This window comes from Pimephales promelas, chromosome 4 (assembly GCF_988280905.1).
Source record: "Pimephales promelas chromosome 4, fPimPro1.hap1.1, whole genome shotgun sequence".
NCBI lineage: Eukaryota > Metazoa > Chordata > Actinopteri > Cypriniformes > Leuciscidae > Pimephales > Pimephales promelas.
The window spans coordinates 40,861,032-40,875,575 of record NC_142772.1 but is presented as its reverse complement, the minus strand read 5'-3'; the positions used below and the strand labels follow the sequence as shown (position 1 = coordinate 40,875,575).

At 40.5% G+C, this 14,544-nt stretch overlaps 1 protein-coding gene across 1 annotated transcript in view; it reads right to left on the bottom strand.

Annotated features, from left to right (window-relative positions):
• The window catches only part of LOC120469599 (uncharacterized), a 45,173-nt gene that overhangs the window by 1,957 nt on the left and 28,672 nt on the right, over window positions 1-14,544 (bottom strand). The window contains exon 6 of the mRNA XM_039658688.2: window positions 1,140-1,379. Within this exon, the coding sequence (XP_039514622.2) occupies window positions 1,140-1,379 (240 nt within the window). The remainder of the gene's footprint in view (window positions 1-1,139; window positions 1,380-14,544) is intronic.

Genomic DNA, 14,544 nt, shown 5'->3' with positions numbered 1-14,544 from the left:
TAAATAACAAAAAAAAAAAAAAAATTGAAAAAAACTTTTTTTCATTACTATATCTATTCTAAAAATACAACAAAACTATTTTCTTTCCTGTTGTTGATATTTCATATTGTAGTAATGAGAAACATTGACGGTCTCTTCAAAAGAGTTACTTTATTTTTCTGACCGTAGACTCCTTTAAACCTTAAAGGGATAGTTCACTTTAAAATGAAAGTTCTGTCATCATTTACTCACCCTCAAGTTGTAACTTGTTTCAAACCTGTATGCATTTCTTCTGCTGAACTCAAAGGAAGATATTTTGAAGAATGTCGGTAATAAAACAGTTAACTGGAGCCATTGACTTCCGTAGAATTTTTTTTTTCCTACTTTGGAAGTCAATGGCTCCAGTTAACTGTTTGATTACCGACATTCTTCAAAATATCTTCCTTTGTGTCCAACAGAAGAAAGAAAAGCATACAGGTTTGAACCAACTTGAGTGTGAGTAAATGATGACAGAATTTTCATTTTAAAGTAAACTATCCCTTTAAACCTTTTAATTTGTCATTCATTTTGTCATTCATTTGATAATCATTATGTACATGCCTGATGACAACTTTAATAATACTGGGACGTTACAGTTCTCAAAATACAAAATAATGTAGTTTGTGTCGCAAACACTGAAGACTGGAGTAATGGCTTCTGAAATTTCAGCTTTGACTTCACAGAAATAAATTATATTTTAAAATACAGTCAAATAGACAAAAAGTTGTTTTAAATTGGATTTTTGATAATAATCATAATAATGATAATATAATCAATATTGATGAACATATTTTTACTATATTTGACTTTTTTTGTATAGCTTACAGCATGAAAGAAAAACACTTGTATTCTAAACATTGAAAGCAATTGATTTTTTTTTTATTTACTTTTTTTGCCACCAGCAATGCTTACACATTTGAATGAAACAAAAAGTGATAAAGAAAAAAATGATGATGAATGTTCTTCATCGTGGTCATCGTTAAGAGCCGAGGGCGTATTTATGGGCCCGAAAGATTGGTTGTCAATTTTACACATTTGTAAGAATTTGTAATTTTCTCTCACTAATGAAATTTGATTAATATTTTTATGTGATTAAAAAGAGCTTATGTGTCATTACTCACACTGTCCACCAGCTTGGTGAAAGGGCTGTTTGCGTTCCAGCTGCACCATTTCTTATGGAGTTGAGGAAGAGGAGGAAGGAGATCCTGGAAGGTCCGGACACTCCACGCTCGTGGTCGTGTGCTGATGGTCGATCTGGTTTGGCTGCTCTTTATCACAGTAGGCAGTGCTGGATTTGGAGTCGACCAGTCGAAGGGACGGCTGGGTCCAGTGTCACTGTGTCTCAGGAAACGCTCTCGTTGCTACAAAAGAGAGAACAAAATTAGGAGATGGAGATTTTTTTTATAACTGACAAACACTATAAACCTCTCTATGTTGTAATAAATACTTGTAGTGATTCTTCGCTCAAATAAAAGGAAAATATAATTTAATAACTGGTCATGAATATGTCCAGTAATCGCATACATAGATTAAAATTACCCGTAAAGGGACTGAGTTGCCAATGGTCAGTATGGACAACTGAATACAACGAACTATACTCGGTCCTCCATACAGGTAGGCAAAATTAGATCAATTGTGTAGATCAATAATCAATCACAACGAATTATAATTAAATATTATTTATTTATTAACTCATTCAGACCCTGTGTCCATTACAATGGACATCACATGTCAGCCCCCTTTTTTAACTTCTGGAGCATTTCACCTAGTTTAACGCCTGCAGTTCATGAGATTGGACGTTTGTCATCCAATCAAATGCCAGTAAAGCTCTGCATGTAGTGATTTTATATATATATATATATATATATATATATATATATATATAAAACTCTGGAGTGAAGTGCTGCCATGCTTCTCTTCAATGTAAACACAGAAGCAAGCAACATTTTCTAAGGTATATTTACATTTTGTATATATTTTACCAGTATTTCATAGTTTGTATGTAAAATAGAATGATTGAACTTATTAATTAAAGTTAAAAATCGACTGTAGAATTGCACAATTTAAATCAAGCATAAATGGCATAAATGCTATGTGGGATCTCAATATCTCAGATATTGAGGGGTACCACTGTCGTTTTTTTTTCGGGCCGAATTTTTGAGTTTCGATATCTCAGCTCTGGAAGGGGCTAGAGCCTCCATTTTTGCACTCAGGTCTAAGTCTCATGGCCCTCTATCAGAATCCAGAGTTTTGGGAAGATTGGAGAAACTTAATTTTTCGCCCAAAAAAAAAAAAAACATAAGGGGTACCACTGTCGTTTTTTTTTTCGGGCCGAATTTTTGAGTTTCGATATCTCAGCTCTGGAAGGGGCTAGAGCCTCCATTTTTGCACTCAGGTCTAAGTCTCGTGGCCCTCTATCAGAATCCAGAGTTTTGGGAAGATTGGAGAAACTTAATTTTTCGCCCAAAAAAAAAAAACCGTAAGGGGTACCACTGTCGTTTTTTTTTTCGGGACGAATTTTTGAGTTTCGATATCTCAGCTCTGGAAGGGGCTAGAGCCTCCATTTTTGCACTCAGGTCTAAGTCTCATGGCCCTCTTTCAGAATCCAGAGTTTTGGGAAGATTGGAGAAACTTAATTTTTCGCCCCAAAAAAAAAAACGTAAGGGGTACCACTGTCGTTTTTTTTTCGGGACGAATTTTTGAGTTTCGATATCTCAGCTCTGGAAGGGGCTAGAGACTCCATTTTTGCACTCAGGTCTAAGTCTCATGGCCCTCTATCAGAATCCAGAGTTTTGGGAAGATTGGAGAAACTTAATTTTTCGCCCAAAAAAAAAAAAACCGTAAGGGGTACCACTGTCGGTTTTTTTTCGGGACGAATTTTTGAGTTTCGATATCTCAGCTCTGGAAGGGGCTAGAGCCTCCATTTTTGCACTCAGGTCTAAGTCTCATGGCCCTCTATCAGAATCCAGAGTTTTGGGAAGATTGGAGAAACTTAATTTTTCGCCCAAAAAAAAAAACGTAAGGGGTACCACTTTTGTTTTTTTTTCGGGACGAATTTTTGAGTTTCGATATCTCAGCTCTGGAAGGGGCTAGAACCTCCATTTTTGCACTCAGGTCTAAGTCTCATGGCCCTCTATCAGAATCCAGAGTTTTGGGAAGATTGGAGAAACTTAATTTTTCGCCCAAAAAAAAAAAACGTAAGGGGTACCACTGTCGTTTTTTTTTTCGGGACGAATTTTTGAGTTCCGATATCTCAGCTCTGGAAGGGGCTAGAGCCTCCATTTTTGCACTCAGGTCTAAGTCTCATGGCCCTCTATCAGAATCCAGAGTTTTGGGAAGATTGGAGAAACTTAATTTTTCGCCAAAAAAAAAAAAACGTAAGGGGTACCACTGTCGTTTTTTTTTTCGGGACGAATTTTTGAGTTTCGATATCTCAGCTCTGGAAGGGGCTAGAGCCTCCATTTTTGCACTCAGGTCTAAGTCTCATGGCCCTCTATCAGAATCCAGAGTTTTGGGAAGATTGGAGAAACTTAATTTTTCGGCAAAAAAAAAAACGTAAGGGGTACCACTGTCGGTTTTTTTTTCGGGACGAATTTTTGAGTTTCGATATCTCAGCTCTGGAAGGGGCTAGAGCCTCCATTTTTGCACTCAGGTCTAAGTCTCATGGCCCTCTATCAGAATCCAGAGTTTTGGGAAGATTGGAGAAACTTAATTTTTCGCCAAAAAAAAAAAAACGTAAGGGGTACCACTGTCGTTTTTTTTTCGGGCCGAATTTTTGAGTTTCGATATCTCAGCTCTGGAAGGGGCTAGAGCCTCCATTTTTGCACTCAGGTCTAAGTCTCATGGCCCTCTATCAGAATCCAGAGTTTTGGGAAGATTGGAGAAACTTAATTTTTCGCCCAAAAAAAAAAACGTAAGGGGTACCACTGTCGTTTTTTTTTCGGGACGAATTTTTGAGTTTCGATATCTCAGCTCTGGAAGGGGCTAGAGCCTCAATTTTTGCACTCAGGTCTAAGTCTCATGGCCCTCTATCAGAATCCAGAGTTTTGGGAAGATTGGAGAAACTTAATTTTTCGCCCAAAAAAAAAAACGTAAGGGGTACCACTGTCGTTTTTTTTTCGGGCCGAATTTTTGAGTTTCGATATCTCAGCTCTGGAAGGGGCTAGAGCCTCCATTTTTGCACTCAGGTCTAAGTCTCATGGCCCTCTATCAGAATCCAGAGTTTTGGGAAGATTGGAGAAACTTAATTTTTCGGCAAAAAAAAAAAAACGTAAGGGGTACCACTGTCGTTTTTTTTTCGGGCAGAATTTTTGAGTTTCGATATCTCAGCTTTGGAAGGGGCTAGAGCCTCCATTTTTGCACTCAGGTCTAAGTCTCATGGCCCTCTATCAGAATCCAGAGTTTTGGGAAGATTGGAGAAACTTAATTTTTCGCCCAAAAAAAAACAACGTAAGGGGTACCACTGTCGTTTTTTTTTCGGGACGAATTTTTGAGTTTCGATATCTCAGCTCTGGAAGGGGCTAGAGCCTCCATTTTTGCACTCAGGTCTAAGTCTCATGGCCCTCTATCAGAATCCAGAGTTTTGGGAAGATTGGAGAAACTTAATTTTTCGCCCAAAAAAAAAAAAACGTAAGGGGTACCACTGTCGTTTTTTTTTCGGGCCGAATTTTTGAGTTTCGATATCTCAGCTCTGGAAGGGGCTAGAGCCTCCATTTTTGCACTCAGGTCTAAGTCTCATGGCCCTCTATCAGAATCCAGAGTTTTGGGAAGATTGGAGAAAGTTAATTTTTCGCCCAAAAAAAAAACGTAAGGGGTACCACTGTCGTTTTTTTTTCGGGCCGAATTTTTGAGTTTCGATATCTCAGCTCTGGAAGGGGCTAGAGCCTCCATTTTTGCACTCAGGTCTAAGTCTCATGGCCCTCTATCAGAATCCAGAGTTTTGGGAAGATTGGAGAAACTTCATTTTTCGCCCAAAAAAAAAAAACGTAAGGGGTACCACTGTCGTTTTTTTTTTCGGGCCGAATTTTTGAGTTTCGATATCTCAGCTCTGGAAGGGGCTAGAGCCTCCATTTTTGCACTCAGGTCTAAGTCTCATGGCCCTCTATCAGAATCCAGAGTTTTGGGAAGATTGGAGAAACTTAATTTTTCGCCCAAAAAAAAAAACGTAAGGGGTACCACTGTCGTTTTTTTTTCGGGACGAATTTTTGAGTTTCGATATCTCAGCTCTGGAAGGGGCTAGAGCCTCCATTTTTGCACTCAGGTCTAAGTCTCATGGCCCTCTATCAGAATCCAGAGTTTTGGGAAGATTGGAGAAACTTGATTTTTCGCCCAAAAAAAAAAACGTAAGGGGTACCACTGTCGTTTTTTTTTCGGGACGAATTTTTGAGTTTCGATATCTCAGCTCTGGAAGGGGCTAGAGCCTCAATTTTTGCACTCAGGTCTAAGTCTCATGGCCCTCTATCAGAATCCAGAGTTTTGGGAAGATTGGAGAAACTTAATTTTTCGCCCAAAAAAAAAAACGTAAGGGGTACCACTGTCGTTTTTTTTTCGGGCCGAATTTTTGAGTTTCGATATCTCAGCTCTGGAAGGGGCTAGAGCCTCCATTTTTGCACTCAGGTCTAAGTCTCATGGCCCTCTATTAGAATCCAGAGTTTTGGGAAGATTGGAGAAACTTAATTTTTTGCCCAAAAAAAAAAAACGTAAGGGGTACCACTGTCGTTTTTTTTTCGGGACGAATTTTTGAGTTTCGATATCTCAGCTCTGGAAGGGGCTAGAGCCTCCATTTTTGCACTCAGGTCTAAGTCTCATGGCCCTCTATCAGAATCCAGAGTTTTGGGAAGATTGGAGAAACTTAATTTTTTGCCCAAAAAAAAAAACGTAAGGGGTACCACTGTCGTTTTTTTTTCGGGACGAATTTTTGAGTTTCGATATCTCAGCTCTGGAAGGGGCTAGAGCCTCCATTTTTGCACTCAGGTCTAAGTCTTATGGCCCTCTATCAGAATCCAGAGTTTTGGGAAGATTGGAGAAACTTAATTTTTTGCCCAAAAAAAAAAAACGTAAGGGGTACCACTGTCGTTTTTTATTCGGGACGAATTTTTGAGTTTCGATATCTCAGCTCTGGAAGGGGCTAGAGCCTCCATTTTTGCACTCAGGTCTAAGTCTCATGGCCCTCTATCAGAATCCAGAGTTTTGGGAAGATTGGAGAAACTTAATTTTTCGCCCAAAAAAAAAAAAACGTAAGGGGTACCACTGTCGTTTTTTTTTCGGGACGAATTTTTGAGTTTCGATATCTCAGCTCTGGAAGGGGCTAGAGCTTCCATTTTTGCACTCAGGTCTAAGTCTCATGGCCCTCTATCAGAATCCAGAGTTTTGGGAAGATTGGAGAAACTTAATTTTTCGCCCAAAAAAAAAAAACGTAAGGGGTACCACTGTCGTTTTTTTTTCGGGCCGAATTTTTGAGTTTCGATATCTCAGCTCTGGAAGGGGCTAGAGCCTCCATTTTTGCACTCAGGTCTAAGTCTCATGGCCCTCTATTAGAATCCAGAGTTTTGGGAAGATTGGAGAAACTTAATTTTTCGCCCAAAAAAAAAAACGTAAGGGGTACCACTGTCGGTTTTTTTTCGGGACGAATTTTTGAGTTTTGATATCTCAGCTCTGGAAGGGGCTAGAGCCTCCATTTTTGCACTCAGGTCTAAGTCTTATGGCCCTCTATCAGAATCCAGAGTTTTGGGAAGATTGGAGAAACTTAATTTTTCGCCCAAAAATAAAAAAACGTAAGGGGTACCACTGTCGGTTTTTTTTCGGGACGAATTTTTGAGTTTCGATATCTCAGCTCTGGAAGGGGCAAGAGCCTCCATTTTTGCACTCAGGTCTAAGTCTCATGACCCTCTATCAGAATCCAGAGTTTTGGGAAGATTGGAGAAAATTAATTTTTCGCCCAAAAAAAAAAAACGTAAGGGGTACCACTGTCGTTTTTTTTTCGGGCCGAATTTTTGAGTTTCGATATCTCAGCTCTGGAAGGGGCTAGAGCCTCCATTTTTGCACTCAGGTCTAAGTCTCATGGCCCTCTATCAGAATCCAGAGTTTTGGGAAGATTGGAGAAACTTGATTTTTCGCCCAAAAAAAAAAAAACGTAAGGGGTACCACTGTCGTTTTTTTTTCGGGCCGAATTTTTGAGTTTCGATATCTCAGCTCTGGAAGGGGCTAGAGCCTCCATTTTTGCACTCAGGTCTAAGTCTCATGACCCTCTATCAGAATCCAGAGTTTTGGGAAGATTGGAGAAACTTAATTTTTCGCCCAAAAAAAAAAACGTAAGGGGTACCACTGTCGGTTTTTTTTTCGGGACGAATTTTTGAGTTTCGATATCTCAGCTCTGGAAGGGGCTAGAGCCTCCATTTTTGCACTCAGGTCTAAGTCTCATGGCCCTCTATCAGAATCCAGAGTTTTGGGAAGATTGGAGAAACTTAATTTTTCGCCCAAAAAAAAAAACGTAAGGGGTACCACTGTCGTTTTTTTTTCGGGACGAATTTTTGAGTTTTGATATCTCAGCTCTGGAAGGGGCTAGAGCCTCCATTTTTGCACTCAGGTCTAAGTCTTATGGCCCTCTATCAGAATCCAGAGTTTTGGGAAGATTGGAGAAACTTAATTTTTCGCCCAAAAATAAAAAAACGTAAGGGGTACCACTGTCGGTTTTTTTTCGGGACGAATTTTTGAGTTTCGATATCTCAGCTCTGGAAGGGGCTAGAGCCTCCATTTTTGCACTCAGGTCTAAGTCTCATGACCCTCTATCAGAATCCAGAGTTTTGGGAAGATTGGAGAAAGTTAATTTTTCGCCCAAAAAAAAAAAACGTAAGGGGTACCACTGTCGTTTTTTTTCGGGCCGAATTTTTGAGTTTCGATATCTCAGCTCTGGAAGGGGCTAGAGCCTCCATTTTTGCACTCAGGTCTAAGTCCCATGGCCCTCTATCAGAATCCAGAGTTTTGGGAAGATTGGAGAAACTTAATTTTTCGCCCAAAAAAAAAAAACGTAAGGGGTACCACTGTCGTTTTTTTTCGGGACGAATTTTTGAGTTTCGATATCTCAGCTCTGGAAGGGTCTAGAGCCTCCATTTTTGCACTCAGGTCTAAGTCTCATGGCCCTCTATCAGAATCCAGAGTTTTGGGAAGATTGGAGAAACTTAATTTTTCACCCAAAAAAAAAAACGTAAGGGGTACCACTGTCGTTTTTTTTTCGGGCCGAATTTTTGAGTTTCGATATCTCAGCTCTGGAAGGGGCTAGAGCCTCCATTTTTGCACTCAGGTCTAAGTCTCATGGCCCTCTATCAGAATCCAGAGTTTTGGGAAGATTGGAGAAACTTAATTTTTCGCCCAAAAAAAAAAAAACGTAAGGGGTACCACTGTCGTTTTTTTTTCGGGACGAATTTTTGAGTTTCGATATCTCAGCTCTGGAAGGGGCTAGAGCCTCCATTTTTGCACTCAGGTCTAAGTCTCATGGCCCTCTATCAGAATCCAGAGTTTTGGGAAGATTGGAGAAACTTAATTTTTCGGCAAAAAAAAAAAAACGTAAGGGGTACCACTGTCGTTTTTTTTCGGGCCGAATTTTTGAGTTTCGATATCTCAGCTCTGGAAGGGGCTAGAGCCTCCATTTTTGCACTCAGGTCTAAGTCCCATGGCCCTCTATCAGAATCCAGAGTTTTGGGAAGATTGGAGAAACTTAATTTTTCGCCCAAAAAAAAAAAACGTAAGGGGTACCACTGTCGTTTTTTTTCGGGACGAATTTTTGAGTTTCGATATCTCAGCTCTGGAAGGGTCTAGAGCCTCCATTTTTGCACTCAGGTCTAAGTCTCATGGCCCTCTATCAGAATCCAGAGTTTTGGGAAGATTGGAGAAACTTAATTTTTCACCCAAAAAAAAAAACGTAAGGGGTACCACTGTCGTTTTTTTTTCGGGCCGAATTTTTGAGTTTCGATATCTCAGCTCTGGAAGGGGCTAGAGCCTCCATTTTTGCACTCAGGTCTAAGTCTCATGGCCCTCTATCAGAATCCAGAGTTTTGGGAAGATTGGAGAAACTTAATTTTTCGCCCAAAAAAAAAAAAACGTAAGGGGTACCACTGTCGTTTTTTTTTCGGGACGAATTTTTGAGTTTCGATATCTCAGCTCTGGAAGGGGCTAGAGCCTCCATTTTTGCACTCAGGTCTAAGTCTCATGGCCCTCTATCAGAATCCAGAGTTTTGGGAAGATTGGAGAAACTTAATTTTTCGGCAAAAAAAAAAAAACGTAAGGGGTACCACTGTCGTTTTTTTTTCGGGCCGAATTTTTGAGTTTCGATATCTCAGCTCTGGAAGGGGCTAGAGCCTCCATTTTTGCACTCAGGTCTAAGTCTCATGGCCCTCTATCAGAATCCAGAGTTTTGGGAAGATTGGAGAAACTTAATTTTTCGCCCAAAAAAAAAAACGTAAGGGGTACCACTGTCGTTTTTTTTTCGGGACGAATTTTTGAGTTTCGATATCTCAGCTCTGGAAGGGGCTAGAGCCTCCATTTTTGCACTCAGGTCTAAGTCTCATGGCCCTCTATCAGAATCCAGAGTTTTGGGAAGATTGGAGAAACTTAATTTTTCACCCAAAAAAAAATCGTAAGGGGTACCACTGTCGTTTTTTTTTCGGGCCGAATTTTTGAGTTTCGATATCTCAGCTCTGGAAGGGGCTAGAGCCTCCATTTTTGCACTCAGGTCTAAGTCTCATGGCCCTCTATCAGAATCCAGAGTTTTGGGAAGATTGGAGAAACTTAATTTTTCGCCCAAAAAAAAAAACGTAAGGGGTACCACTGTCGTTTTTTTTTCGGGCCGAATTTTTGAGTTTCGATATCTCAGCTCTGGAAGGGGCTAGAGCCTCCATTTTTGCACTCAGGTCTAAGTCTCATGGCCCTCTATTAGAATCCAGAGTTTTGGGAAGATTGGAGAAACTTAATTTTTCGCCCAAAAAAAAAAACGTAAGGGGTACCACTGTCGTTTTTTTTTTCGGGACGAATTTTTGAGTTTCGATATCTCAGCTCTGGAAGGGGCTTGAGCCTCCATTTTTGCACTCAGGTCTAAGTCTCATGGCCCTCTATCAGAATCCAGAGTTTTGGGAAGATTGGAGAAACTTAATTTTTCGCCCAAAAAAAAAAACGTAAGGGGTACCACTGTCGTTTTTTTTTCGGGACGAATTTTTGAGTTTCGATATCTCAGCTCTGGAAGGGGCTAGAGCCTCCATTTTTGCACTCAGGTCTAAGTCTCATGGCCCTCTATCGGAATCCAGAGTTTTGGGAAGATTGGAGAAACTTAATTTTTCGCCCAAAAAAAAAAAACGTAAGGGGTACCACTGTCGTTTTTTTTCGGGCCGAATTTTTGAGTTTCGATATCTCAGCTCTGGAAGGGGCTAGAGCCTCCATTTTTGCACTCAGGTCTAAGTCTCATGGCCCTCTATCAGAATCCAGAGTTTTGGGAAGATTGGAGAAACCTAATTTTTCGGCAAAAAAAAAAAAACGTAAGGGGTACCACTGTCGTTTTTTTTTCGGGCCGAATTTTTGAGTTTCGATATCTCAGCTTTGGAAGGGGCTAGAGCCTCCATTTTTGCACTCAGGTCTAAGTCTCATGGCCCTCTATCAGAATCCAGAGTTTTGGGAAGATTGGAGAAACTTAATTTTTCGCCCAAAAAAAAAAAACGTAAGGGGTACCACTGTCGTTTTTTTTTTGGGACGAATTTTTGAGTTTCGATATCTCAGCTCTTGAAGGGGCTAGAGCCTCCATTTTTGCACTCAGGTCTAAGTCTCATGGCCCTCTATCAGAATCCAGAGTTTTGGGAAGATTGGAGAAACTTAATTTTTCGCCCAAAAAAAAAACCGTAAGGGGTACCACTGTCGTTTTTTTTTCGGGCCGAATTTTTGGGTTTCGATATCTCAGCTCTGGAAGGGGCTAGAGCCTCCATTTTTGCACTCAGGTCTAAGTCTCATGGCCCTCTATCAGAATCCAGAGTTTTGGGAAGATTGGAGAAACTTAATTTTTCGGCAAAAAAAAAAAAACGTAAGGGGTACCACTGTCGTTTTTTTTTCGGGCCGAATTTTTGAGTTTCGATATCTCAGCTCTGGAAGGGGCTAGAGCCTCCATTTTTGCACTCAGGTCTAAGTCTCATGACCCTCTATCAGAATCCAGAGTTTTGGGAAGATTGGAGAAAGTTAATTTTTCGCCCAAAAAAAAAAACGTAAGGGGTACCACTGTCGTTTTTTTTTCGGGCCGAATTTTTGAGTTTCGATATCTCAGCTCTGGAAGGGGCTAGAGCCTCCATTTTTGCACTCAGGTCTAAGTCTCATGGCCCTCTATCAGAATCCAGAGTTTTGGGAAGATTGGAGAAACTTAATTTTTCGCCCAAAAAAAAAAACGTAAGGGGTACCACTGTCGTTTTTTTTTCGGGCCGAATTTTTGAGTTTCGATATCTCAGCTCTGGAAGGGGCTAGAGCCTCCATTTTTGCACTCAGGTCTAAGTCTCATGGCCCTCTATCAGAATCCAGAGATTTGGGAAGATTGGAGAAACTTAATTTTTCGCCCAAAAAAAAAAAACGTAAGGGGTACCACTGTCGTTTTTTTTTCAGGACGAATTTTTGAGTTTCGATATCTCAGCTCTGGAAGGGGCTAGAGCCTCCATTTTTGCACTCAGGTCTAAGTCTTATGGCCCTCTATCAGAATCCAGAGTTTTGGGAAGATTGGAGAAACTTAATTTTTCGCCCAAAAAAAAAAAAACGTAAGGGGTACCACTGTCGTTTTTTTTTCGGGACGAATTTTTGAGTTTCGATATCTCAGCTCTGGAAGGGGCTAGAGCCTCCATTTTTGCACTCAGGTCTAAGTCTCATGGCCCTCTATCAGAATCCAGAGTTTTGGGAAGATTGGAGAAACTTAATTTTTTGCCCAAAAAAAAAAACGTAAGGGGTACCACTGTCGTTTTTTTTTCGGGACGAATTTTTGAGTTTCGATATCTCAGCTCTGGAAGGGGCTAGAGCCTCCATTTTTGCACTCAGGTCTAAGTCTTATGGCCCTCTATCAGAATCCAGAGTTTTGGGAAGATTGGAGAAACTTAATTTTTTGCCCAAAAAAAAAAACGTAAGGGGTACCACTGTCGTTTTTTATTCGGGACGAATTTTTGAGTTTCGATATCTCAGCTCTGGAAGGGGCTAGAGCCTCCATTTTTGCACTCAGGTCTAAGTCTCATGGCCCTCTATCAGAATCCAGAGTTTTGGGAAGATTGGAGAAACTTAATTTTTCGCAAAAAAAAAAAAAAAACGTAAGGGGTACCACTGTCGGTTTTTTTTTCGGGACGAATTTTTGAGTTTCGATATCTCAGCTCTGGAAGGGGATAGAGCCTCCATTTTTGCACTCAGGTCTAAGTCTCATGACCCTCTATCAGAATCCAGAGTTTTGGGAAGATTGGAGAAAGTTAATTTTTCGCCCAAAAAAAAAAAACGTAAGGGGTACCACTGTCGTTTTTTTTTTCGGGCCGAATTTTTGAGTTTCGATATCTCAGCTCTGGAAGGGGCTAGAGCCTCCATTTTTGCACTCAGGTCTAAGTCTCATGGCCCTCTATCAGAATCCAGAGTTTTGGGAAGATTGGAGAAACTTGATTTTTCGCCCCAAAAAAAAAAAACGTAAGGGGTACCACTGTCGTTTTTTTTTCGGGCCGAATTTTTGAGTTTCGATATCTCAGCTCTGGAAGGGACTAGAGCCTCCATTTTTGCACTCAGGTCTAAGTCTCATGGCCCTCTATCAGAATCCAGAGTTTTGGGAAGATTGGAGAAACTTAATTTTTCGCCCAAAAAAAAAAAACGTAAGGGGTACCACTGTCGTTTTTTTTTCGGGACGAATTTTTGAGTTTCGATATCTCAGCTCTGGAAGGGGCTAGAGCTTCCATTTTTGCACTCAGGTCTAAGTCTCATGGCCCTCTATCAGAATCCAGAGTTTTGGGAAGATTGGAGAAACTTAATTTTTCGCCCAAAAAAAAAAAACGTAAGGGGTACCACTGTCGTTTTTTTTTTCGGGCCGAATTTTTGAGTTTCGATATCTCAGCTCTGGAAGGGGCTAGAGCCTCCATTTTTGCACTCAGGTCTAAGTCTCATGGCCCTCTATTAGAATCCAGAGTTTTGGGAAGATTGGAGAAACTTAATTTTTCGCCCAAAAAAAAAAACGTAAGGGGTACCACTGTCGGTTTTTTTTCGGGACGAATTTTTGAGTTTTGATATCTCAGCTCTGGAAGGGGCTAGAGCCTCCATTTTTGCACTCAGGTCTAAGTCTTATGGCCCTCTATCAGAATCCAGAGTTTTGGGAAGATTGGAGAAACTTAATTTTTCGCCCAAAAATAAAAAAACGTAAGGGGTACCACTGTCGGTTTTTTTTCGGGACGAATTTTTGAGTTTCGATATCTCAGCTCTGGAAGGGGCTAGAGCCTCCATTTTTGCACTCAGGTCTAAGTCTCATGACCCTCTATCAGAATCCAGAGTTTTGGGAAGATTGGAGAAAGTTAATTTTTCACCCAAAAAAAAAAAACGTAAGGGGTACCACTGTCGTTTTTTTTTCGGGCCGAATTTTTGAGTTTCGATATCTCAGCTCTGGAAGGGGCTAGAGCCTCCATTTTTGCACTCAGGTCTAAGTCTCATGGCCCTCTATCAGAATCCAGAGTTTTGGGAAGATTGGAGAAACTTGATTTTTCGCCCAAAAAAAAAAAAAAACGTAAGGGGTACCACTGTCGTTTTTTTTTCGGGCCGAATTTTTGAGTTTCGATATCTCAGCTCTGGAAGGGGCTAGAGCCTCCATTTTTGCACTCAGGTCTAAGTCTCATGACCCTCTATCAGAATCCAGAGTTTTGGGAAGATTGGAGAAACTTAATTTTTCGCCCAAAAAAAAAAACGTAAGGGGTACCACTGTCGGTTTTTTTTCGGGACGAATTTTTGAGTTTTGATATCTCAGCTCTGGAAGGGGCTAGAGCCTCCATTTTTGCACTCAGGTCTAAGTCTTATGGCCCTCTATCAGAATCCAGAGTTTTGGGAAGATTGGGGATACTTAATTTTTCGCCCAAAAATAAAAAAAACGTAAGGGGTACCACTGTCGGTTTTTTTTCGGGACGAATTTTTGAGTTTCGATATCTCAGCTCTGGAAGGGGCTAGAGCCTCCATTTTTGCACTCAGGTCTAAGTCTCATGGCCCTCTATCAGAATCCAGAGTTTTGGGAAGATTGGAGAAACTTAATTTTTCGCCCAAAAATAAAAAAAACGTAAGGGGTACCACTGTCGGTTTTTTTTCGGGACGAATTTTTGAGTTTTGATATCTCAGCTCTGGAAGGGGCTAGAGCCTCCATTTTTGCACTCAGGTCTAAGTCTCATGGCCCTCTATCAGAATCCAGAGTTTTGGGAAGATTGGAGAAACTTAATTTTTCGCCCAAAAATAAAAAAAACGTAAGGGGTACCACTGTCGTTTTTTTTTCGGGACGAATTTTTGAGTTTTGATATC